General features: G+C 42.0%; 1 protein-coding gene across 2 annotated transcripts in view; it reads right to left on the reverse strand.

The window, feature by feature from the left end:
• Positions 1–13,534: 13,534 nt before the first annotated feature.
• ctif (CBP80/20-dependent translation initiation factor) overlaps positions 13,535–26,664 on the reverse strand; it is a 42,924-nt gene continuing 29,794 nt past the window's right edge. For both annotated transcript variants that reach the window (XM_068704721.1, XM_068704720.1), the window contains 5 exons: positions 24,539–25,145; positions 23,357–23,656; positions 20,481–20,636; positions 15,130–15,183; positions 13,535–14,281 (listed from right to left, as the gene is read on the reverse strand). In XM_068704721.1, coding sequence (XP_068560822.1) covers positions 14,060–14,281; positions 15,130–15,183; positions 20,481–20,636; positions 23,357–23,656; positions 24,539–25,145 — 1,339 coding nt within the window. In that variant the 3' untranslated portion in view covers positions 13,535–14,059. The remainder of the gene's footprint in view (positions 14,282–15,129; positions 15,184–20,480; positions 20,637–23,356; positions 23,657–24,538; positions 25,146–26,664) is intronic.

The following is a 26,664-nucleotide window of genomic DNA, read 5'->3' on the forward strand; positions in this document are numbered from 1 at the left end:
CAGTCAAAGCCAGTCGAGGCGTGTGTGGCTGCTGCAACCCTTCGCTGAGGAGTCTGTTGTGTGTCACAGGTGAACTTCGGCCCGCCGGGCCTCTGGGACGGTGTGTAGCGTTTGTGTTAGGGGGGATGTGAGACAGAGTCAATCAGGTGGAGTCAGATTTTGGACAGCGAATGTTGTCTGGGTTTCCCAAAAGACACCGGGGCTGTTTTTGTCATGTGAGCTCAGAGTGAGAGGATCAGCATGTCAGCTGGAGGCCTTCTGGGAAACACAGGCGTTTGGTATGGTGGTGTGGTTTTATGTTCATATGGATCTTTTATAGTTTTCTGTCCACACTGAATGTCAAAACATACAATTATGTATCACAGTTCACATTAACATACTGCTTGGTTCCTGTTAAAAAAAAAAGTGATTTGATCAGTGCTTTGTTCACAAAACGGACAAATAGGTCATCACGAAACCTTTATTGTTCAGCTGCTCTAAAATGCAACATAAGTTCATAAGCATGAGCTAACAGAATACACAACGTTTTGATGCCACTTCCTGTTTAGCTGCTTTTCCACTGTGCTCCTCTCTGTATCTCTCCCATTGAGCATTTATTTCACCCATCTTTCTGAAAATTGTGAATGTGTTACTGGAGAGAGGATAAAGGAACATCTACGACAGCACTTGCTCGAAGAAGTTGAAATCTTTTGTGAGGTTAACAAAGATCTTTTTTCAGGATACGACAAAAAAACCCAGCTCCCATTCTAGATATCTGCCTGCAGGCAGTGTACCTTCTTAGGTTATTGTATCCATGAAGTCCACCAACACTCTCTTCCCTAGAATCTGCATATCGTACCGATAGCTCCCAGCACATTTAATTTAACAGAGCAACATTTCAATCCAACAGGGATCTTCATCAGGCATTGCCAAATAAACATATTTTATCAATGTATTTGCTTCACAATACAAGCCCCCCCTGTGTGTGTTTTTTTTACCAGTTTAAAGTTAGAACACGGGACTTTTACATTTAAATGAATGTCGGTTACATTCAAGCCTTCGCTAAACGAGTTCACAAAATGCTGATTAAGCCAACAGCCGCCAGGGAAAGCTCTCTGCATTTCTCAGCGTACCGCAGTCTGTGGCGACATTCTCGCGCTGAGAACACCAGAAGAATGCTGATTGTTCTCAGAACGAATAGTTTGTTAACTGAACAACAACGTCGTTACATGAGCAGTACACGAAGCTGGCAAAAGTTCCGCACTCTCGCTTTAACGCTTTTATGCGGAGCAGTATTCTCTCTCTTCTCCAGTGGAATGAGAGCAAATAATGAACAGCGATGTTGTTATCGACGAGATCAAATTGCGCTGAATTACATGTGTGCAGTTTTTCTTTGAATCCGTTGCGCTTCAGTAGGGAACGGTGGACTCCAGCACTACAAACAAAAACTACTGTATCTGCTGAATGTATAGACATTGAATTAAATTGAGTGTTTTGATGATTGTGTCTAGCAAGCGGCCCAAAATTTCCAAAAGGCAATAACTTACGATTGACGTCATTTTCATACTCATCAAACCATTTTGTGAACCCTTCGCACACGGAAGCATCTTCGCTCCGGTTTTACCTCTAATTTGTCGGCAGTCTGTATGTCGGCCATGTTTGGGAAAGGCCTGTTGCATGGCATGTCAGCCTTGTTGTGAAAGAGATGCATTTCCAAATTCATTCACACTAATGTGGACATGGTAGACAGACGACAGCTAATAAAACAGTAGACAGCTGCTCTACCGCTGCACCAACTCTGGTTACTAGGAGACTAGAAGACTCAGTGTGTAAAGACGCCTACTGGGCCTAACGTCTGTGTGTGCCTTTTGTGTTTGCATGTGAGTGTGTGTGTGTGTGTGTGTGTGTGTGTGTGTGTGTGTGTGTGTGTGTGCGCTTGTAGGTGCCAAGTGGGCATGCCGTTGTTATGTACAAGTAAAAGAGAAACAGGGAAGACAAAGAGGGGGTGGGGACAAGAAGAAAACAAGTCTTATTAGTGTTGTCTCTTCTGTAAGATGAAGGTGAAGATAAAGGAGGAAGAAAACAAACAACTCTTTCAGTGTGGGTTCTACTGTAAGATAAAAGACTTCAGAGCAGTTAACATGCTGTAGTGGAAACAGACAAAAAATAATGAAGACATTCTGAATAATTCACAGCACTGGCCAATTGTTTTGTGTTTATTAATTCACTTTTTACTGTTCTTGTGTTCGCAAACTTCAAAGCTCAGCTAGTACAAATACACCCAACATATTCTGATGAGCTTATACGCTTGCAACAATACTCTTTAATTAGATAAATTAACTGAGCTCTCAGCTCAGTGTAATTATGCTATTCTCTTTTCTATTGGCGTTGAGCCACAGCTCAATTATTCACAGTCTCTGTGTTGCTGGATATCATGTTTTACCAAGTCTTAGGATGTTGGTATATATCAGTCACATCTTCCTCCCACAGTCCCAACACCCAAATCAAGTGGATTGGAGCCTCTGGATTATTGATAGAGGTGAAAGTGGCAGCGACTGGTTGTATGTTAATCTGCATTAACCCTGGGATAGACTGACTACCTGCGCCTTGTTGAGTGCTGTGAAAGGCTACCAACTCCAGCAAGCTGTAACTGGAATAAGCATGAGAACAAAACATTGTTCCGCTATTGTTATGGCTATAGCATGTTTTTTTATGGTATGCAGCACAGTAAGAAAAACATGTCCAGAAAGCCGATGTGAAATACTAATGAATCAACAACATATTCTTTCATTTAAAACAGTGAAATCAGTTAATTTCAAGTATATCTGCATCAATGTTTCATGTCACGTTCAACTTTGATGGACTTTCACACCTGAACTTGTAACGTTGACCAGAAGGAAACAGTCTTGAGAGTGCTAACCTCCCACAGAGGTTGCTGTTTTCTACCATCCACTTTTAGTTCACCTCCTCTGTCGGGGTATAAACTGCTACACATAAGTAACATGGTTTAAAGACCGTAAGAGACGGGAGTTACATTTACAAATACGCCTCTTAAGCAAACTTGATGTCCTGTTTTCCTGCTTATTGTCTGTTTGGAGCGTGGATGTATAGAGAGAACTAGATACAGAGTTGGAGGCGGGCTCCCGTTCATTCCACTAAAAGCTTTCCAGTGACTAATGAAGCGAAAATGTCTCAACTGCTAAGTGATAAAATTACCTGGATCTTCTGGCGATCTTCTGCATCTGTGGGCCGTAGATCAAATGCAGCAGCGTTTCCGTTAGCTTTGACTCCCGGCAGCTCGGCCTCCTGCTCGCTACGACTCATTCACATAAAAAGGCAGGAGAATAACTAATAGCATTTTTACTTTTAGGACATAATGATTTGAATAAGTGCTCTTTAAGTGTTCATACTGGAAAGTTTATTTACCTCAACAACAACAAAAATCTGTTGATTAAATGCAAGCATATGGGACAAAGTAACAGACATTTGCATCAAAGCCCGGCTCTCTTCCTGAGGGATTGGTTTTAAGAGTTACTGGGTCTAGCAACTAGCTAGCATGTTAGGTTAGCTCTTCAGCTACAGTCGTTAGTTAACAAACTAGCCCCACAACTAGTCACTATGTCAGCAAGCCTCTAGCACCACCTTTTATGTGAGGATGTGTGGATGAAGTTTGCTGTGCTACTTTCTGGCGTTACCAAGATTTTAGACAAACAATATAGAAAACCACCCATAAGTACGATACACTTTAGGGGATTTTGCTGCTAAAGCTGTAGATCATGCCGTGTAAGTGAAATGCATTTGCTTAATGCTTTTTAGCATGTCACCAATAAATATGTCAAAGATATGGTAACACGGGTAAATGAATAAATAGTACATCTAAGTAGAAGTTGTTTCCTATGTTTGGGCCAAGCACAAGTTGAACAGACTTACTGCTATCTCTTTTAAGAATTGATCATACAATATTGAGAGACTAACATATGCATAGGATGACAAATATATATACTGTATATTACATCCTTATTTTTGGTGGATGGTGTAGTACAATACCCTGTAACGCAGCATCATTTAAAGAAGAGAGACTACAGCGATGCCCGGATCTCGTGGGCGTATGACACTCACCCGTCAAAATCACTCTGACTCACACATCACAAGTACTCACACAATGCCAATTTTAATAGAGTTTGGACACTATATTTAGTGGTGCAGCATTGCCACTGCCTACCCTTCTGAATCATCCTCGGCCATTATTAGGAATGTCAGGTTATACTGACTTTTTTGTTAACAAATTCTTTTAGCTCTCGAAGTGACAGTGCTCACACTTACTACTGTACAAACATGGCTCTGGATTTGTCAATGTATATGTATTAATGCAGCTTCAGACCTACAGCACATTCAAATATACAGTGTAGGAATTGACATAAATATCTTTCTGTTAAACTTTTTCATTCAAGCCATTATTTCATTTGTGGATATAAAAACACGCATCTGTTTCACCATGACAACTGTGGTCCAAAATTTTGACATTTAACAGACTTAACAATAGATTAATTGGTGGATAAACTAAGTCATCATTTGCAGCTTAGAAATAGAGATTGATATTCAGACTTTTTATATTCAGTATTTGTGGACTTACAGTTGCTGTGCATTAAATTAGATGCAGTGTGAGTTGTACTGCAGCTAATTATGTTGCTATAAAAAGATACAAGCTGGGGTAACGGGGAGGCACACCCGCAATTGACACAACATGTACAGGGTTTTGTATGGAGGGGTTTGAAGAAGCAGGTTGTGTAGATGAGGTGTATTCACTTGATGTGTTTGTGTATGGAGAGAGAGCGAGAGAGTCTGCATGGACACAGACAAAGCAGTACCTTGTACAGTCCATGTGATCCACTGGCTGTGCGCTGAACTCTTTTATGTGTGTTTACACACAGTATACTGTGGAACACGCCTTGCACAGCATGCACACCTCACAAATCAAAGAGCTGCTGGCACGCAGGGCAGTGGGTCTGTAGAAGCAGGAGAAGGCAGACAGATGCAGCTGTTTTGGTGAAGACCGACTTTAGTTCTCGCCGTTTTCGTGCTTCACTGCTTCATTTGATAAGCTGTCCACAGACCTTCATGTACCTTCGTGATTTTATTCCTTCTCTACTTTTTCTTGTCGTTTCAGTTTCGCTCTCACCACAGAACTTTCAAACTATCTGTCACATAAGTTCAGGTTGCCTGGCAACAGGGTCGTGCTTGCTGCAGCGGGTTGCCACAATGACAGTCGCTAGGCGGGAGCCTCCCAACAAAGACATCAGGTGTTACTTCCCACTGCTCGTCTGCGGACACTTCCATCGACCTCCAACGGCTGCAGCGTGTGTGTTCACCTCTGCTCCAGTTAGCAGCAGAGGCTCTGCTGATGCTACTCATGTCCCTTTCACGTCTCTAATTATGGTGTGCATGTGTGTATGTGTGTGCATGTGTGTATGTGTGTGCGTGTGTGTGTGTTTGTTGATTTCTGCTTGAGTGATCAGCCACTGAGTGCAGCTCACAGCAGAAGCTTTGCTCACGCCGGCTTGTCAGCTACAAAGGAAGACACACTTCTGGGTGGCTGGTCTAGTCCGGCCAGGCTTGAAAATGACACACAACCCCCCCCCCCCCCCCCCCCCCCCCCCCCCACACACACACACACACACACACACACACACACACACACACACACACACACGCATTCCTCATAAATTACAGCATTTAGCTGAGATGAACCTTGAAAGAGAGATAAAGGCAGAGAGAGAGAATGATCTAATGGCTCCCCTCCGTTTGTTTCTCCCTGTAAATAAACTGCTGATTCCTCTCTGTTATCCTGTTCTCTGAAGTTTATTAATTTTCTTTATTTTCCCCTCACCCTCACCTTTGTTCTCCTCTCCCTGTATGAAGATCCGTCTGTTGACGTTGGCAGCGTGTGCATGTTGCTGCTGGCAGCAACAAAGTGAGAAAAGCCCACTGCAGCACACTCCTCAGCCAGGCCACCGCAAGGGCGCACATGCTCACTAACAACAAAGACGTCATGTTTCCTCACCTAAAAGCGAGCTGTTTTAGGACCTGTCACTGGCATTCATGAAAGTGTGCTATTCACATTTCTGCAGAGAAAAACAATATTATGTCTGATGCATTCATTGGGCTTATGGCTGGTGCTTTAATTACTTGAGTTAATGTAGGTTTCAAGAACACATCCTTGAGTCACTTTTATGTTATAGTACACTGATGAATGGCCATTTTTCTCTCCCCCTACTGTATTAATTACATTTCGGAGTGATTGTGATGGCACTACATATTTGCCACACTGAGCTGTACGGTGTTGACAAACTTGCATCTTATCAAGTTTGTGTGTTATTGTTTTCTTAGCGGCTATGTTGGTCTTTTAAATCCACCACTTTATTCCAAGCTAATGTATCTGAACAACTATTGGATGGATTACCAAGACATGTTGTACAGTCATTAATGTTCCCCAGAGGATGAAGCCTACTGACTTGGTAAACATTTTGTCTATTGTATGTTGGTTTATTCCTGTAAAACCAATGACAATCCCATCAGTTGTACGCTGTGTCTAGTGCTAAATAGAAAATGTTAACATGCTAAACATTATCTATGCGAAACATCAGCATGTAAGCATTGTCATTGTGTGCATGTTATCATGTATACGTTAGCATTTCGCTCTCCACTGGCATCACGTACTCTTTTTCTCGTATTAGAACAAAACAAAATGCCAAAGCAGAAACATGAGTTCAACCTGTTTCACATACATTTCAGCTTCTTTTAAGAATTTTCCAGAATTGAATAATAACGCAGATTGTTTCACTTGAATAAAAATAATGTATAAATGATTCTAGAAAAATTCTGATATTAAGTGGATTTGTACAGAAAGAAGTTATCTGGTGTTGCACGTGAATGGGGGTGTGATCCACTCACAGCCCAAGAAGCAATTATTTGGTTGATTTACTGACTGAGTAGGTGATTCACCAAAAGAGGAAATGAGGAGGTCATGACATCATTTCCTACACTGCCAGTCCAGGAAGCAGGAATACAGCTTTCCAGTTTCCGCTCTTGTTGAGATCACGTTTTTACTTTTCCTCGAAAAACTCCATTTGGACATAAAGTGTGTTTGTGTGTGTGTGTGTGTGTGTGTGTGTGTGTGTGTGTGTGTTTGTGCGTGTGTCTATTAGTTTTTAGGTCATTAAGCATGTACTATTTCTTAATGTTCTGGTGGATTATTGAGCAGCAGCTGACTGTTGTTGTTGCACCCTGCTTCCTGTCTGTCTTTTAATTTGGAAAAAGGTAGTTTTTGTTTTTTTACTTATTATTCAAGAATGTAAGTTCACTATATCAACAACAGTAATACATAGAAACGACCTACAGAGAAGCTAAATACAAAAAACTCTCTCCAGATAATAAATCCTTTAGAAAATACAGAGTCCATTTCAATATGTATAGGTGTATATGACTCCCTGAGTTAATTTGGAAGCAGACATGAAGAAATAGTGGTACTAAAAAGTACTATTAATAAATAAATGTAGTTCAGAGATCCACAATAGACTCCAGAATCAGTACATGATACAACTAAAATGTCTGATTCCAATTATAGTGGAGATGGAATCTGTTTTTTGGGCAGTAGAATAAACTTCAGCGCAGTAGCTGCTGCTGAGATGGAAAGGTCAAGAGAGCGAGCTAAAACCACTTCGTAGCCCACAGTTATTGATTTCTCCCACAGCAAACGCACTGCAGGAAAACATCTGGGGATGCTTGTGTGTGTTTTAACTTCACTTTGTTTTACACAATATCTGGCCTCTGTACCCCTCGGACCAAATAGAACAGATTCTGCAGTACTCTCCTCTAGTTTGTTTGTGTGCTGATCAAACATAGAAAGACTAACACTGTGCAGACGAAAAAAAAAAAAAAAGGTCGTAAAGGTCTAAAAAACACAATGTGTGAGCCATCAGACAACTGAAGATACAAGACACATCCACAAGGAGATATTTGAACACAGGATCTGCTGGCGCTTGTGTTGTCTAAATTTGTGGGAGTGTGTGTAGTTAGTGTGTGTACTAGTGTTAGTGTGTAAGCAGTTATCTTAATTCAAGTGTCCTCTCTCTCATTTTTGTCATCAAGGCCAGCTGAGATGCAGACTGCTTTTGTCTGCCTCAAAAAAAAAGACGACACTGCTGTGTGAGTCACCCTTGAACACTGAAATCCATTCATCCATCAATGCCAGCAGAGAAAGTAGACAAAGCTCCGGTCATGATACGGCGCCATGATGCACACATGATTAAATTGACCCATGTAGTCCAGATTATGGACACAGCTAATGATTATTTTCACTATCAGTTACTCTGCCTATACTTTTCTCGAAGAAGCGATTGTCTAGTCTATGAAATGTCAAAATAATATGAAAATGTCAATCGAAATATACGGCTGTTAGAAAAATAAGTAATTCTTTGATTAAAAAGATGAAGGTTTCAGTCAGAATATATGAAAAAGACATGGTTATGTTAACTACTTAAATACAGTTAGATAATGTTATGTGCGTCCCTAATGGCAGGCTGAAGCTAAAGATTAGGCCTTCAGTGTTGAGAGAAAAAAGATAATACCATCTGCAGCTTCATTTTTGTATTTTGACAAATATGGCGCCACGTCTTATTCACAAGTTCAAGGATGAAATGTTTTTAATTCACTTCCACTATGATTGGCTACTTCTCCATCGTAATGGCAGCGAGAATCATGGGCATTGTAGTATTTTGACCCATATTTAGACCCGTTACAGTCACAAATTCTGACATTTGAGAGACTGAAACCAGTAATTTGGCATTTGTGCTTGATACGATTTAATTGTTAAAATAGTTGTTGATACATTTTGTTTTGATGATCGGAGCATTTCAGCTGTAGTCCATCTTTAATCTTTGCAAGCATATTTATTTGAAACTTAACAATGAAAATAGCCTACGTCAATCCATATAGCCTACAGCCCTTTTATTCACTCAGAAGTATCTTCTCCCAGTATCTTGCATTTTTCCTAATTGTGTCACTTGGCTTGCAGACAAATAACACCATCTTGTTGTAATGTGATTTTATTTTAAATTGGAGACACAGCTACTGTGTCTTACCAGTTTAGGCTCCAGCACCATAGCAAGCCAGCCAGCAAGACATTATCCCTTAGGGCCAACATGTCTGTTCAACTGTCTGTTTTCAATGCGCAGAGCCAAATTAACTATGAAGCTAATGGTCAGCCAGGGCCGGCTCTGTTTTTCTTCCACAGTTTGCATTTATTCCTCAATATACTATGACTTTTTTGCATGACATACTTTACTATTACTTAGTCTTCTTTATACTGTACTATGACATTTTATAAAATACTATTATATGTTGTTTTTTTATAGCATGCTTTACTGACATTTTCATGACACATATTACATTTTTAATAGAGAGAGATATATGGACTGGAAAATGGACGTTTTCTGCAACGGGCCACATAATGTTGTTTTTGAACCTGAGTCTGCTGTAGCAAGCAGCCACTCTTGGTACATGGCTCCCTCTCTACCATGTGAGCTATCTATCTGACATAATGTACTATGTCTTTTTTATGACATACTTTACTGTAACTTTTTATTACATTCAACTTACTATAGTCGGGCCGTCTGGGTGAAGACCAGAAATCCTCACTGCTAGACATGCTATACTATGACTGTTATTGATGTATTGCAATACAACTTTTTAATGATCTTTTTGGACATACTATGCAACAACATCTTTAGTCCTACTATACAATGACTTTTTAAAAACTTTTTTCTCCAAACTGTACTATGATTATTAAACATTAATAGTTTAGTATTCATCGTATTTAGCATGCCAACTAAAGTTATAGTATAGCATGTCAAAAAAAGTCATAGTATAGCATGTCGAAAAAAGTCATAGTATAGCATGTCGAAAAAAGTCATAGTATGGCATGTCGAAAAAAGTCATAGTATGGCATGTCGAAAAAAGTCATAGTATGGCATGTCGAAAAAAGTCATAGTATAGCGTGTTGGAAAAAAGTCATAGCATAGCGTGTTGAAGAAAGTCATAGTATGGCATGTCAAAAATGTCTTTGTGAAATCTAAAAACATGTCCAATATGGTCTAGCGGTAAGGATTCCTGGTTTTCACCCAGGTGGCCTGGGTTTGACTCCCATTATGGGATTTTAAGAATATAATATAGATAACAAGTCAAATAGTCTTAAAGTAGCATATTGAAAAAAAGTCATAGTATAGCATGTCGAAAAAAGTCTCAAAATAGCATGTCAAATGACTTTGTTATGATGTTCTATGACTGAAATATTTTTTTCATGAATCCCTTCCTGGGTCTGTACTCATGCTTTTGCCAAAGGCAGCTTTCCTTGCTAGATTACAAGGTTTATAGTTCAATACTGCCTCATTGCTTTTCACAGCATAAACAAAGTCGATACAGAGGCCTATCATGGACTGTCGTTTGAACATACTATGACTTTTATAGATGTCCTATGACTTTTTTCTACAGACTACACCATGACTTTTTTGGACATACTATACAATTACTTTTTTATGACTTTGTTCGACATAGTATTCCATAACTTTTTTTTTTCTTACTTTTTCCTTCACCACTTTCTTTACACTCCTTTTGCAAGATTGGTTTGTCTGTACCAATATCTTGCCTATTGTCCTTCCTTGTATTGTTAAAAATACGCTTGATTGTAGAGGAAACAAAACCATCATCATGAATCCATCACTGGCAAATTGTAAAGGGTATATCACACTGTCAAAATGGATTTGAATGTGTTGTTGTAAGGCTTTATGCTGAGTGATGTGGACGAGTGCTGCAGAAAGTCCTATAGGTTCTGAGGACGGGGTCCTCAGTGGGGAGGCAACCCCAGCCCTGAGATCTCCCGTTGGGATGCCCACAGACCGGGAGCCCCAGGCATGTGTCAGGGCCAACCAAAGACAAGTCACCGGCCAAGGACTTACTGCAACGTTTGCTTTCAAAATTCTGAAGTGTGGTCAGTGTAATGTGTGACCATGTAAAGGCGAAGACATGTTAATGAGGAGTTTCAGTGTGCACATGTAGGAATTGTTCGTATAATGACCTACTGTGGTGCCAAGATTAGTTACGCAGTCTAGCCGGTAATGCCAGAGGAAACAGTGAGCGCACCATTGTTTCCTTTGTGATGTCTGAATATCTTCATGATACTGCACTGACTTCCATGTGATTGTGTTGGCAAATGAGCAGACAGAAAGACACACCCGTTTGTTTCGTCACATGATTTCTTTTCCCCTGTTAGTTTAATTTTCAGTTGCTTAGAAAAACAAAACAAAAAACAAGAGCTTACAAGATGACCCACTATTGCCAATCTACAGCTTGTCTGTGTGCTAACCAGAACCTCGTTTTTTCAATATTCATGCGAATATGCAAATGAAGGGGGTGTCTCATTCAATTGTCGAGTGAGTCATTGGACCCCGAGCTGAAGGGTCTAAGGGCACACAGGGTGGGGGAGGCTCCAGTACCACAGACGAGGGGGGGCTAACCCCACCTGCCCCCATCTGCTGTGAGAGCAAGTTGCTCTTTGCATAATGGAAAAACTCACCGATGGGTATTTTCTGTTCATGAACTAAAACACTGTAATACCACACTTACACAGCAAGCTAGGTATCACAACTGTTTCGGATGTCTTGAAAACCCACCAAATAATATATATATATGAGCTAAATATAATTTAAATAGAAACCTAGAAACAAAATAAAGAACACAACAACAAAAAAAAGAATAAAACAAATTACTTCTTAAGTAGACACACACTTACAGACGATTAGGCTGCACCCCCAAAAACATGTGAGCTTTAAATCACCCTTCTCGTCTAACAGATTTCTGGGTGGTGTTTCTACCACACAGGATTCTTAATTCTTGATGCAAGACAGAGAAAATAATATAAAAACACTTAAAACTGCCCATAGAGATTCAATGGGTCACTAAGTATGTATATACATGTGCATGAGTTTACGCGCATGTGTGTATGTGTATGTGTATGTGTATGTATGTGTGTGTGTGTGTGTGTGTGTGTCTACTCCCAAACAAAGAACTAGTTCCTCATAGCAACGCATGGGAAGGCTAAACTCGAGCCACACGACCGCAGTCGTCCTGTGTGTAACATCTCTGTTGCACTATCCACCTCCATTCCAATGTTTTTAAATACTTGTAAATATACTGTATGCAGACTATATATATATATAGAGCCCATTTACAAATGGTACATGATTGGCTTGGTACGTCAATATCATAGTACACACGTTAGCTGGAATAAGGGTCACATATGATTAGCTAATGAGGTCATACAATAAGAATTCTTTTTTTCGTCATTGTCATCTTCAAATACACAGGTTAATAGTTGTCATTTTCCTCAAACACAAAGCAAATACAGTCAATATTAAACACTTGCAAAATGTCCACCGCAAAGAATGGCTTGAGTATGAGAACATTTTAAAGAAGCATTTCACTTCTTGTTTCTCTGTGTGCCATGCTCTTCTTTTTTTTGTCATCACATCACTTTCTGTCCTTTTTTTCCTTCATCAACAGAATGATGTGAATAAGACCAACTGTCCTGTCCTCAGCATGCCCTCTGCTGCTGCAGGCCCTGCAGGCCTCGCAACAAGAGAGCTCCTGTAAAGATGGATAAATTATAAGGCCACTAGTCCATTGAAACGTCCTAAAATCCCTCACTATGCTTAACCCATTTGTCTCTCTTCTGAGATGTTTCCTATTAATCCATAAGCACCGATTCAAATTCAAACTTTAGTTTTTTTCCAACTTTAAAGCAAAACAGTGCAAAACAAATCAAACCTGTGCAATAAGGCCTACCACTAAAACCTCATACATACATTTATTTCATAAAAACAAGACTTCAAAATGAACCAACAATAAAAACACTAAATGATTAAAAAAATAATATAATGATAATATCAAAGATGTGGTTAACAAAGCATGTACATGCACGACTTAACACAGGAGAAGAGAGCTTCCCCTGTAGGACCAAAAACAAAAGAATTATCACACAGCAGTGTTTGTTTTAATGCTTTTCTAATGCTGCCCCCCCCAACTGCAATATTTTGTACTGCTTCTATTGGTGACACCGGCCAAAGCTCGGGGAGCAGGGAGCCGGGGTGCCAGAGGGGTGCGTCGTCTCACATGGGCTCAAGCAGCCATCTGCCACCCTACTCTAGCCAGCCTGATCCTTATCCTCCACCCCAGCCTGGCCCAGCAGGCCCGCTGTCTCATCTCCACAAAAAGGCTTCCTGCAGTGGGGTGTGGAGTTGGGGGAGACAAAGGCGGGGAGGAGCTGGGGGAGCTGCACAGCGAGGCCCTTTGACCCGGTCCCTGGCCCCGGCGGGGCAGACGGCCCAGACAGACAGCACCGTGTTCGCTCCCTGCCTCCATCTCCTCTCTCTTTTATCAGCCACACAGACCCCAGGGGCTGACGGAGAGACGGGGGGGGGGGGGGGGGGGGGGCGGTGGGCAAATGAACACAATGAAGAGACTGACACGGACTACCCTGACCTCCCACCCTAACCCCCTCCATTCATCTTTGGGTACGGATCGCTTTATTCCCTACAGGCAGGCTGCTGCCCTCTCCCCCCCCCCCCCCTCTCGTCTGTTCCCTCCTTTATCCCTCAGCAGCCTGTGCAAGGCGAGCTCCCTCTGTGTGGCCAAGCATGCCCCTACTGGCCAGATAAACATTGCTGTTTTCTTTAAAGTGTGTCAAATACGCCTTTTCATTGTTTGAACGTCACATGTAGTGTTGCCTCGATGGCTTGCTTAATAGCTAACTGTTATCTGTGGCAACGGTCGCCTATCTTGGAGAAATTAGCAAATTATATGTTCAAAACTCACGTAAAGCACGGATTCACTTAGGTCGGAGAGTGACGTTATTATTAAATTCCTGTGTTTTGGTAAAACTAAAAGAGCCGATGGACGTTCAACTGAAAAATGTTTCCATGGGGCTTTCAGGAGGGCTCGTCTCCTCTTCTCCTGTGAGCGCTGGCACCTAGGCAGTGGTGGTGAGCTTCTGGATGGTCCGGTTGTAGTATTGGGTGGTGAGGGCCTCCAGGGGGCTCCAGTGATGTGCGTGCAGCTCGATGACCTCCATGAGGAGAGAGCGAGTCAGCTGCGATTCGGCCGGACTGAGCATCTTGTCCCTGACGGCTGCTAGAAGCTCGGTCATCATCTCTGGGAGCTGCTCCTCCAGGAGGCGCCCCATGCTCTGCAACTGGTGTAGAGGAGAAGGGACAGAGGGAGGGAGGTATAGAGGAGGCAGGAGGTTAGAGAGAGTGTGCGTGTCCCTTACAGTGAGCCAACACAACGTCTGGCACCTTGTTACTCTGGATTCACTTAGACAGCAGTGGTTCACACACCGCCACAAAGCTGTGTGTGTGTGTGTGTGTGTGTGTGTGTGTGTGTGTGTGTGTGTGTGTGTAGCCTGCTGGTAAGTAATCAAGACTGCAAAGGATGTGGTTGTGTTTGTGAGCGTCTGGCAACTGTTTGCCAACTAGAGCTCACCTATCTTTGCTCTTTCTGTTGTTTTACCAATTCAAATCCATTCCATTCAATGTGGCTTTATTGGCATGAAGAAATACACAATATTGCCAAAGCATACAAAAGTACACACAAATATTAATATGAATATTAACACAACATCACAATTGTTGGATAATAATGATACATTTTTACCTCTCTGTCTTATTTTCATATCATTGCTGGTGAGAGCTTACTGCTACTCTTTATAGACCTAAATATACCTACGATTAAATCCATAGTTGGACTTAAATTCACCGGGACTACTTTATTATTCATAACCCCCAGAAGACACCATAGAATATCAAAGAGATGTGTTTGAGACTGAACATACGAGAGACTTCTACAGCATGTACGGTGCACTATAATAAAACATGGTTGGTTCCAATGCGCAGAATTTGTTTCTTACATACATTTGTTCCGATGTTTTACTGCATTTAATGTTGTTGCTCTGAAATTTCAAAGCAGCCTTTTGCCGTCAACAAAGAACAAAGTATTATTAACCGTGTGTGTGTGAGAGACGGGGGGGGGGGGGGGGCATACCTCCATAGAACAGCACAGGACTGCATCTTCCTTAACATCTGTGGACTCCAACAGCTGAAAGTGACAAGAACAGACACAATGTGAATATACTGGGAACCTGCAAAGCAAAGAGCTGCATAACAGAGTAAGCCAGCAAACCCAAGGCCTGTATATAAATAAATAAAGATATATTAATGTATATCTGGATGTAGGCCACATGGGGAGATTAAGCAAACGCAAGTGTGTGTTAATCAGTTCACATGGAGGAAAAAACGAGAAAGACCTAATCCCAATTGTAAATATTTTCTACATTAACATTTTGAATCTTGGAAGACAACACACCAGGCTTTTCATCCTGGCAAGCCAGCTCACCATCAGACATCAAGGCTGGCTTTACGCACACTGTATGTCTGCGCTCGCACACACACACACACACACACACACACACACACACACACACACACACACACACACACACACACACACACACACACACACACACACACACACACACACACACACACACACACACACACACACACACACACACACACACACACACAGCCAAAAACAAACAGCGGAGCTGGTAAACACGCTTGCTGGCTTTCCAGCCCCGACACTGGCCCCATGCACAGATGGGCATACGACTGGCACTTTCAAACAATGCAGGGAGCGACGGCAACAAAGGGAGGCAGAACGGCAGTGAGCCTCCCAATGCTAGACTGTAAACATCTAGTGTCAGATTACAGCAGAAAGGAATTTGGTGAAATACATCTTTTTGTCTGTTTCCAAAGTGCTACTTTGATTAACACGAGGGAGGAAAAGGAAGTGACTTTACACAGGAATGAAGCGTAATTAAACCTCAGAAGCATAGACCTGCTGCACAACGAGCAACATAAAGCCCCTTTCACACTGCAACCCTAAACTGATCTAGACCCAGAGGAGCTGTATGCGAGAACGCAAATGTCCGAATCAGTCGGACCGGACATTGAACAGACGTTACCCCTAGCACACAGTCAGTGCAATTGAGTCTGATTGAGCCCATATGGGGATAAAACGGGTAACTGTCCAGAGAATTCATGGCGAGCAAATATGCATGTGTGTGTTTCGCATGAAAAACGTCAGAATACAAACATCCAAAGGGTGAAGAGACGGGGTAATTTAAACAAAGAAGGCAACAAACATGTCTAACTGGAAAGATGAATCTGTCGGTAATGTCCTACGCCACAACTTCAAGAAACAGCTTTGAGATTTGGTTGATTATGACCAAACTACGACCCTGCTACCTGTCTTGTCCCGCCTCCTGCAAACTCTACCGATGTGCCGCCTCTCGCCAAAACCAAAGTGAGTATCTCCAGTAGGTGAGGTAGGTCTCAGCTACCTGTCAGCAGGTCTGACAGACAGTTTTAAAGAATGCTATAGTCTGACTTTTTATGACATAATTATTATACTATGGCTCTTTTAATGACGTACTTTACTCACATTTCTCTTGACATATACTATGACGTTTTAGGACAGTTGACATTACTTTTTGATGATTTCTTCATCATTTTGATGGAATAGTATATTTATGTTTTCATGTATTATACATTACATATGACTCTTATAACATTTGAACAGCATACTATACTATGACATATACTAGAATATGTTTATGATTTTTTTGGGACAGAATTCATTCAAACTCTATTTTTACAGGATATTAAACTCACTTTTTAAAGACTTTTTTATGACATACCTTGACTTTCTATGACATATGTACCAACTCATAATGCAATAAAATACATAATGCATAATAATTGAATAATTTAAATGTAATAAAACCTCATGATGTAATAATAGGCACATAAAGAACATGAATTATGAACTAAGCTAAAAATGTTAAATAATGCAAAACTAAATTCACGGCATAGTGTAATCATAAAAAAAACAAAGAGTGCTCCTTAAAGAAAAGGGAACCCTTCTAGTTCCACACGACACAAGTGGAGTCCTCAAGTTGAAGCAAGTGGACTTGGTCTGTGTGGTCCCGATGACATTTACATTAATGAGGTCCAGATTGATGAAGCCTCTTGAATGAGTGACAACATTCAGGACTAAGACGTATCCAGTGAACAGGGCAGAAGAGGAGACGAAGCAGAAGTTAATATGCTGGTTGATTCTTAGCATATTGAATAACTGTTCCATACACATTATTACTGTTAAACTGAGTAATAGTGAGTGTTTTTGTTTTTCAGTTGGCTTGATATAGAAGTTCCCCAGCCAACTGATGGAGCCCACATACAGCATGTAAACAAGCCACACAACTCAACCAATCAGTTTAATTTAAATCTACAGAATGCTTGAACACTTTCTTTAAGAAGGCGCTCAAAGAAAAACAGTTATGGAAATGATGTCTGATTCTTCATAACTGAATAATAAAAGGTTCTCCACCATCTGATGCTATGATCCACACTCAATATGAGCTGTTATTTCTAAGCTGTAAGCTTAATGGTATTCCACGTATCATTCAGGTCCAACAGTCGTGCAGACGTCAGCTCCTCGGCACGCTCAGATGGGTGTGGTGACAGCGTGGCTGTTTGATGTGGGAACTAAAGTGTCGTCGTTCCCAGAGAAGGAGAGCTATGTGACAAGCAGGATTAGCTCATAATGAGTTCTCTGGGGAGCCCAGGAGGAAGCTATTGCTCAATACCTTTTAAAATGGTCTAATCTATACTCATTTAATCAGGGCCCCGATCCACTGCAATAGCCTTTTCTGTTCTCCAATGCGCTCCTACACAATAACAAACATGAATCACGCCATAATACCTGCATTTTGTGAGTAGAAGAGGAAAGGAAACCCCGTTTCTGTGAGACAACTTAACACACAAAAGTCTCTCAGCCAGATCTCTGCTTAGTTACATAATCGAGAAAAAAAATCTCTCAGCAGAGGGAAACATCTGGATTCTGCGTGATTTCCATTTAACTATTTTTTATTCAAAAGGCATCTTATCAGGAACATAAAAAGCGAGACAAACTAGGCCAGCTGTAATCGTCTTGTAGCACTAAAGAGAAGAAATGCATCCTACATGAAAACACCTTGAATTACTCAGTGAAGTCAACTAGAAAAACATCTATTTATTTATTTACATATTATGTTGAGAACTAATCTGTCGTTCAGTTTGACCTAATTACTCAAACTCAGATTTGTATGTCATCATACTGCTGGATAAATAAAAAGGAGAGAAAAACATGTTTCATCAGAGTACTAATGACACGGATGAATGCTCAAAGTTAAAATTATGACTTTCCAATAGTTGCATAGCAACAGCAGGTCTAGCATCAGCACCAGAACTTACAATCGATGGTGCTCAAAATATTGAAGTTTTTTTTTTATAAATATACATAATCATTGTCCTATTATACTTTATTTTCTGAGTTGATTGTCTGAAGCGATGAGGGCCCACGCTGACTCAATATAAACAGCCTGAGGTCACCACGAGACCGTGAATGTGCATGATTTCTGCATCAGTACCCCGATCTGGCGTCTGTTGACAACATGCAGGTCTTTCTCTTCAGTAAAAGATTGTTATATGATAATTCGAGCGCTCTGCTAGCTGCCCTTTCTCCTCCTTCTGACTATCTGGCTGAGCAGGACGGTACCTTTGTTTGTCTTTTTTTTTTTTAAAAAGGTACAGTATTATAATAATCTGTTTTGTGCATGTGCAGTGCAGTACAGGCTGTGCTTTACATACACTTATGGAAGTGTCTGGGTAAATGTCATTAAAAATGTAAATCTTCGATTTGCCTGTGTAGGTTTATTTAAACATGAATGGACATGCTGTTCTAACCGCAACGTTTCTAAAACATTCAACAAAGAAGTCTCTTTTTCATTTGTTACACGTTCACCGTGAGATCTTAAAAGTTGATAATATGTCAGTTTACAGCTTGTGCTGATGCTAAGTTGCCCCAAAATAAATATCAACGCATGTAGGTTTAACATTTGCGGCAAGTAAGCATGGTGAATAAGTTCTAATTGATTTCAAAGCGTGCTTCAACGCACACTCAGTCAAGGTTTATGTGCGTTTCTGTATTTATTTATTCTTGATGTAGAAACAGACACACACACATCCGTTTGGCTCGTAAGTCATGAATGGATGAGATCACTGCGCACCGACTTGCTTTGTTTATATGTACAGCTGTCATGTATTCTCAAAACACATCTTAGCACACCTCGGTTGTTACGTAATCCTGTTCTGCCGGTTACAGCTACAGCAAAATGCACTGCCACACACACACACACACACACACACACACACACACACACACACACACACGCAGGCATACATACTGTTATATGCAAATACACACACAGGCGAGTGCACATTATGGCAGATAGATTATAGCTGGAATCCAACAACAACATGTTACGACAGGATGGACAAAACAGCAAATGGATGAAAAGAATCAGGAAACACTGGCTCTGGGAAACGGAGATGGTCTAACAAGCACATGACTCGCAACCACAAACACTAAATCACATATTACTATACAAATATTTTTGACATTTTTTAACAGTGTGTTCTGACCTCGAGCACCATCAGGCTAAATGGGACACTGCTGATGCTGGAATATGGTGGTGTGTTACCCTGCAGGTCCACGCCCTCGGCCGTGTCGCGGCGCCCTCTTAACAAGCTGAGATAATGCCCTGGGCATACGCTCAGACAGGGTGTGGATGGCATTAGTTGTGCGTTGATTGTTGTGTGGGGTGTGTGTCGAGTGCCAGACCGGCAGAGGTGTGGACGTGGGTGGTGGAACTACCTGGCACGTGCCTCAAACCTGCCATTACTGAGATTCATTCCCAGATTCTGTCATCTCATCTCTCTATTCTTTTCTATTCGGTAAACTCCTTCTGCAGCAACTGTCAACCTGACCGCAGACTCCTTCGCTTCCTCTCACCCCCCCCCCCCTCACTCACTCACTCACTCACTCACTCGCTCGCTTCCCCTTTCAATATTCCATCTGTCGTTAACCACTTCTGTATCGCGACGCGTCTGCTGTGGCTGCCCTAGATGGTTTACCATGGAGACCAAGGGACTGTTTGTGCAAGACAGCGTGACCGGCTGATGAGAACTGAACCTGGGGTCACACATTTTCCTGGAACCGATTGTGTCCTGACTGTTTACAGCACTAACCAAACCCTGCTGTGGTGTCTCAAGTCTAGACAACGTCTGGCAAAAAACAGGAAACTAGGTGCACTAATCGACCTGAACAGACAAGACATACAGTCACAGCCGGACGCTTTCCCTTTTTACTGGAACAAGTAGACAGGGTTGATCAATTGGTAATTGGCGTACTTATTGATTCAAATAAAGGGGGCGTATCTGGATACAGACCTCTCGTAGGCAGGTGTAGATGGGACACACCAGCACCCTGAAGGGCTCCGCTGAGCTGCTCCTCATGGTGCCAAACACCTCACACAAGAAGGTGATGAAACCGAGCCACCTCTCCACATCCGACTGCTGGAGCTCCTCTCGACAGGCAAAGTCCATCTGTGGGGAGGTGGAAATAAGAAGATTCAGATACACATTTGGTCTGGAAAATACAATGAAAAACGACAGTCTATCCAGCTTTTGTAAATGTGTGATACAAGTTCTAAGTAGGCGGTAGGTAGGTGGATGTACAAGTGTTTCATAAATTCATCAGCAGTGGTGGTAATCACCATTACGATCTTTGCTATCTCCCTGATGGGAGTTTCTGTAGGTGGCACACATATTAACCTCGCAGCTTAAAGCACTTCAAGCCAAAAAGCAGTTGAAAAGCACATTAAACAAATTCATGAATTTCGTTTATCTGCCAGAAGTAGAGGAGAATATGTTAATTTGGTTTGAAAGTGAAGGGAAGTGAACTGTGTCAATGCTGTGAAAGTGTTGGGGTTAATACGGGTTAATGCGTAATGCGCACTTGTAAAGATGTTACACGGCAGGTTAAACTGAAACTTTATTAACAGTCAGAGGAACTCACTCTGCTCATCCAGAATGCACTGCCTGTTACTGAAGTGCACTAGAAACACAAGCGGCTTTTATTTTCTCGTACAACTGTACTGAAGGCCTGCTTGCACACAGACATGCACAGAATACGCGGCCTTGAATGGATCCAACAAACCTCTCACTGTCAAAAACAAACAAACCACCCACTCCAAAAACAGCTGCACATGCCTCTCATACACCTCCCAGGACATAGTACTGTTCGCCACAGTACTTGACACTTCCACAGCACACGGTAAGATACACACATATAGAAAAACACGAGTGAAGCACCAGAAAAGACAAGCATATTTAAGAAAAGAAGATGATGAGGAGGGTGTCAATGGCAAACAAAAAGAAGGCCACCGGATCTTCTCAGCTGTAAATAAATAGCATCTTTAACAATCTGACCACATTTTAATGACAGCAGCAACAAACCATGATGCCTCTCTTTTTATACACAGACTAATTGTCCCCATATTGAGATCTAGGGGTCTGGAAGCAACATCATTAATGATGGCCTTCATGAATCCACTAGTGGCATTCAAAATGTTTTAAAGCTAAGAAAACACCTAAATGTCAAAGACGAGGAGGGGGTCCATGCTGGCTGGGAAGTGGGAATTAAAGTGAGAAATGAAAGAAGAGGAGGTGACCGCTGTGAAAAAGAGGGAATAAATAAAAAAAGCATAGAAGGGGTAAAAGTATAAGGTGGGATTCACTACCGCTGGGTTTGGGATAAAAATGTCAACATCTAAAGAAAAGGCCGTTTTTATGGGAAAACACAAAAACAGAACGTAGGCTCGGGTCAAAATGAGCATCTGCAGGAGACGGAAAAAGCAGCAAGAGTGAAAAGAAGCCAGCAGGTGGGTTAACATTTAGACCTCGACTGTCTTCAGAAGACAGCATGTACGTCTTGTTTGCCTACTTCTAGACTGTCTGAGGCGAGGTTTGTCTGAATATCAAAATTGAGGAAGGGGTGAAAGGGAGAAGCACAGTTATAGAAAGAGAAAGACAGAGGAGTTGTGTGGGGAGAAGTGGCGAGGCACTGGCCCATGTCGTTCTGGGTGAGGGGAGGCAAAAAGACAGGAGAGCGCAGTAATAGAGAGCTCATGAGGGACGAGGAGGGGGAGAGAGGCAGTGGAATATATAACAGCTGAGAGGATGTTGTCTTCATGGGTGCAAGACTGGAACTGTGCAGTTAAGTGTGTGTGTGTGTGTGTGTGTGTGTGTGTGTGTGTGTGTGTGTGTGTGTGTGTGGGGGGGGGGGGGGGGGCTCACTCGATCAGGTCTCTCTCCCCTGGGTGTTTAGATTAGCCACTTTATTTACTGACATTTACAGAATCACACACACATTTGGCTTTCACCTGAAAGTGCTTCCTCATAAAACCACTGAAATTACAGGGACAATTTTGTTGAAAACATACAGCATAAAAAATGACTGCCAAAAAACATCTACTCTATTACCAAGCGCTGGTAGCTCAGAGGGATCTCTGAAAGGGCATTTTGAGATCTTGTTGACGGTAAGTGCTGTATTTCTTGGGATATTTGGGTGCAAGCTACACAGGGATTAAAAATAGTAAAGCAAATAGACTTTAGTGAGAGAATGAAAGGTCGTTTATCCAGAAGATCATTAACGCTTCATCTGATGATTAGGTTAATCAATTGACAATTTAGTTTGTAAAATGTCATAAAACAGTGGAAAATGCCACATACAATCTCCAAGGGCCACGGCTGAGAGCTTTCAAATTGACTCTTTTGTACGACTAACAGCCTAAATTCTAAGATATTTCATTTTCGATGATATAAAAAGAGAGAAGAGCAGCAAATCCGAACAATTAAGATGCTGGAACGAGAGCATGTTTGACATTTTTGCTTGATAAATGACTTTAAACAGTTCAATATTAACACTGGATAATTGATAGTTGATAGACATAGCATGCTGCATTAGACTGCATTGATTTTTACCGAGGTGTACCTAATAAACTTTGCCTGATATCAGAAATAATAGTCAACTCGTTACTCTTTAATTTCATCGTCAGTCTGACGTTGCCTCCACTCTATTTGCTTATCTTTATGAGAAGTAACTACACTACACCAAGATTAAAATAAGAAAAAACAAGGCAGGTCCATTTAATTAATACGTTTGTTGTATTGAACTCTGAGTTCTGTCAATAAAGAAGAAAATATTGCAGAGGAAAGCTTGAAGCGGCAACCGCAACCAACAGATTGTGGAGCAGGGCTCTCACCTGCAACATGTTGAGGAGCAGCGATCTGAACTTGGTCCCCTCCACCATGAACAGCGCCATCTTGTCACAGAGCTTGGCGGCTGTGGCGGCAAAGCTCCGGTCTGACACGGCCTTGGTGTAGATCGTGCCGACCACCTGAGCCAGGGTTTCCTCGGACCGCGCCGAGCACTGCGCCTCCTCCATGAAGGAGGCCAGCTGCTGCTCCACCCCGCTGCTGTTGCTCCTCATGCTGTTGAGAAGGTCCACCAGCCGGTCCATGCTCTGCGATCCGGAGCCCGGCGCCTCCACGCGTGCCTCCTCCTGAGGCGGCAGATGGAAAAAGGATACGAGCGGTAGGTGACAATATTCAAATCATACATTGAGGTCGGTTTGGTCATGATCTCTCTATTGGAACCGTTCATCAATTCATTTTAGTAATGGTGCTATGATCGTTATCAGCCGTTCTAAATAGTTTGATCGGTCGTCTCTGAACGAATCAGAAGAGCCGATCTGATGACGCAAAGACGCCGCGAGACAATTACTACTACTTTAACAATAATAATGGACATGAACGCAGTAGTTGCATTGGAAAGTTGAGTTGACAGCCCTGTGCAGACTGTGAACTATGAAAAAAATAAAAATAAAAGCTGCTTAAATAAGTTGCACTTTATTTGCTGGAGTTCAGTACACAACCCAATCAAGCAAAATCTGGCTCCGAGACTGGATTCATTGATTCATTGGCGTGGCTGTTCATTAATTCCTGCCTTGCTGCCTGCTGGGGAGTTCCACGCTGTCAAATTGAAACCACCCCATAGTGCTAACGAGTTAGAAGGAGGAAGAGAAGCCGAGAGCAGCAACACAGTTGGCTGACTCGCCAGTTTAGTGCACACAGTGGAAAAGATCAAAAACAGTTATGCTAATGCTGCTTTAGTTTCTTCACCTCTTTAGTGAGGACATGTGCTCCCCTCCCTGCCAGTCTGGGTGTGTCAGTCTCAATGCTAAATAACTAAGGAGAGGAATGACCTGGCAGTGTAAGAAAGCCATGTGTCTACTTGATGACAGTGCGTGTGTGTGTGTGTGTGTGTGTGTGCGTGAACATAATGAAGGTAATTATAACACTAAATGCTAGCGTGTGTGTACACATACACATTAGTCCTGATTGACTTAATGCTGACTGATGGGCACTAAGCAGCTTTTCGGTACCTTGTCCTTTAGTCTCCTCCTCAGTCTCTCCTTCGACGACTGCAGCAAGCTGATTTTGGGCTGCTCCGACTGGCCCTCGCCTCCCTTTCCACTTCCTGGCGGGTTGGGAGATTCCTTTCTAACTGTCAGATGTGGGAACGTATTTGTAGTGGGTGTCGACACTGGTCTGGGTGATTCATTGGGACTCTTACTGCTGTTGTCTTGAGGAGGTCTGATTTGCTCGTCATCTGGTTTTACATTCTCAGTCTCTCTGTCTTTGGTTGTCCTTGGGGGTACTCCTTTATCGCCTGTAAAGTTCGTCTGTCCGTGCCCCGGACCTTTCGGATTGTGGTGCCAGCGCCGGTTCTGGCTGTATCCGTGGTGCGGGGGTCCTCCTTGGCGCTGCCCATGTCCTCCCTGATACTGGCGAGGCGGCCGACCAGCGCTACTGTTTCTGTTATCTCCCAGTTCTGTTAAATTCTGCTCCTGTTGGTTTGGGGAGTGATGTCGGGATTGATCCCTCTGGTGCTGTGGTGACTGCTGTTGTATCAGCTGAGGTTGGTTCTTCCCTCCTCCTCCTCCTCCTCCTCCTCCTCCTCCTCCTCCTCCCTGAGGCCGCTGTTGTCTCCTGGAATGAGAGCAGGTTTCAGTTAGCTTCATTGTGATGTAGCAGCAGCTGGCTTGTTTCTATAAACCGCTCTGCTACACTTTAACCGCCCGTCTGTGTCACAATGGCACCATGATGGTCTACAGCCGGCCCCCAGCCCCTCTGTCCCCCTCAAAACTCGTTGGATTTGTGAAAAGGATCCATTTTCTGTTTTTATCTTCAACTGCGTATCTAGTAACAGTGACTAACCTTCTGTAAATACCATGATAATTCACAACTAGACACTAACAGTAACCCGTCATCTACTGATCCAATCTTTAAGTAACTAAAAAATGAAAAAGCACAATGACTGCTTACATGTGGACGCACAGTACGTCTGCGTTTTCCTGTCCTGCATAGCTCTGTCCTTTTGCTGTACTGACTCTGGGCTTGACAAGCCGCTGACATATGGTCCAGGGGATTAGACACCTTGGCACCGAGGAGGAAACCTATTATCTGCCTCAGTCTGTGAACTAGCACACCTTTGCTCAGATATAAGAGTTTTGTTTACTGTGAAATTGTGCAATCAAATGAAGGGGGTTTACATCTTTTGGGCATAGGGATGTATACGACTAATCAGTGACAGATTGCCATGTAAAGATAATGAATTTATCAGTTTTATTGTGGTTCACTTGAATAGTCAAAAACCGACTATTCAACGATTTGGCCAAACTGAATAAGACCACAGATGGAAACTAGCTTCAGTACTTGCTCCATGAAGAAATTATGATACACATGCAAATGTTTAATATTGAATCCTATGTGTAGCCTTTGTCCGTCTGCCCAAAGAGATTTCAACAATCAGGACAAAATGCAAGACTCAAGGTTTCTTTAATAAAGAAAAAATAAGACACACAAAAGCAAAATCTTTGACATCAACCGGGCCGTTGAAGCCTTGAGGAGGCTGGATTAAGGAGCAAAGAAAGGAAACTTTTCGTAAACGCTGTTCAAGTGTTGTGCAATGTGGGTTTTCATCGTTCCTCATAAAAGCCTTTCCTTGCACTTTTTAATTGAACCGACTTCCAATAGCTTGATTTTTGGAGAAAAAAAAAAGAAAGACAGGTGAACCAAAAAGGTCAAACATTTTTGAGACTGCGTTACAAAAGCACACAAACTATTCTACCTTGTGAAAGAGAACTGTGTGTCACTATACCACTCAAAAGTTAAGGTTTGAAAAACATTCCATCCCAAATAAATCAACGTTTGAACAACCTTGGAAATGTTCTTTGAGCTTAAAAGAAGTTTAATATATTCGTATGTGCAGGTCAAACACATTTTAGCAGAAAGACTGCAGCACTGATACACGGCAGAGAGAGATAATGGATTTTATTGTGCACGCAAAATTCAAATAAACTGACCTTTGCAGAAATCTAGAAAAATATATTTAAAAGATGGAAAAGGGCTCTCTGCTCAACAAACACCTGAGCTGTTAAGTTTGAGGCCTGATGAAAAGAACTAAGCTGCCAGCAACCTATGAATGTGTGCTGTAGATATAACACAG

The sequence above is a fragment of the Cebidichthys violaceus genome, unplaced genomic scaffold (genome assembly GCF_023349555.1).
Source record: "Cebidichthys violaceus isolate CVI_PGR_0920_01 unplaced genomic scaffold, fCebVio1.0.p SCAF_99, whole genome shotgun sequence".
NCBI lineage: Eukaryota > Metazoa > Chordata > Actinopteri > Perciformes > Stichaeidae > Cebidichthys > Cebidichthys violaceus.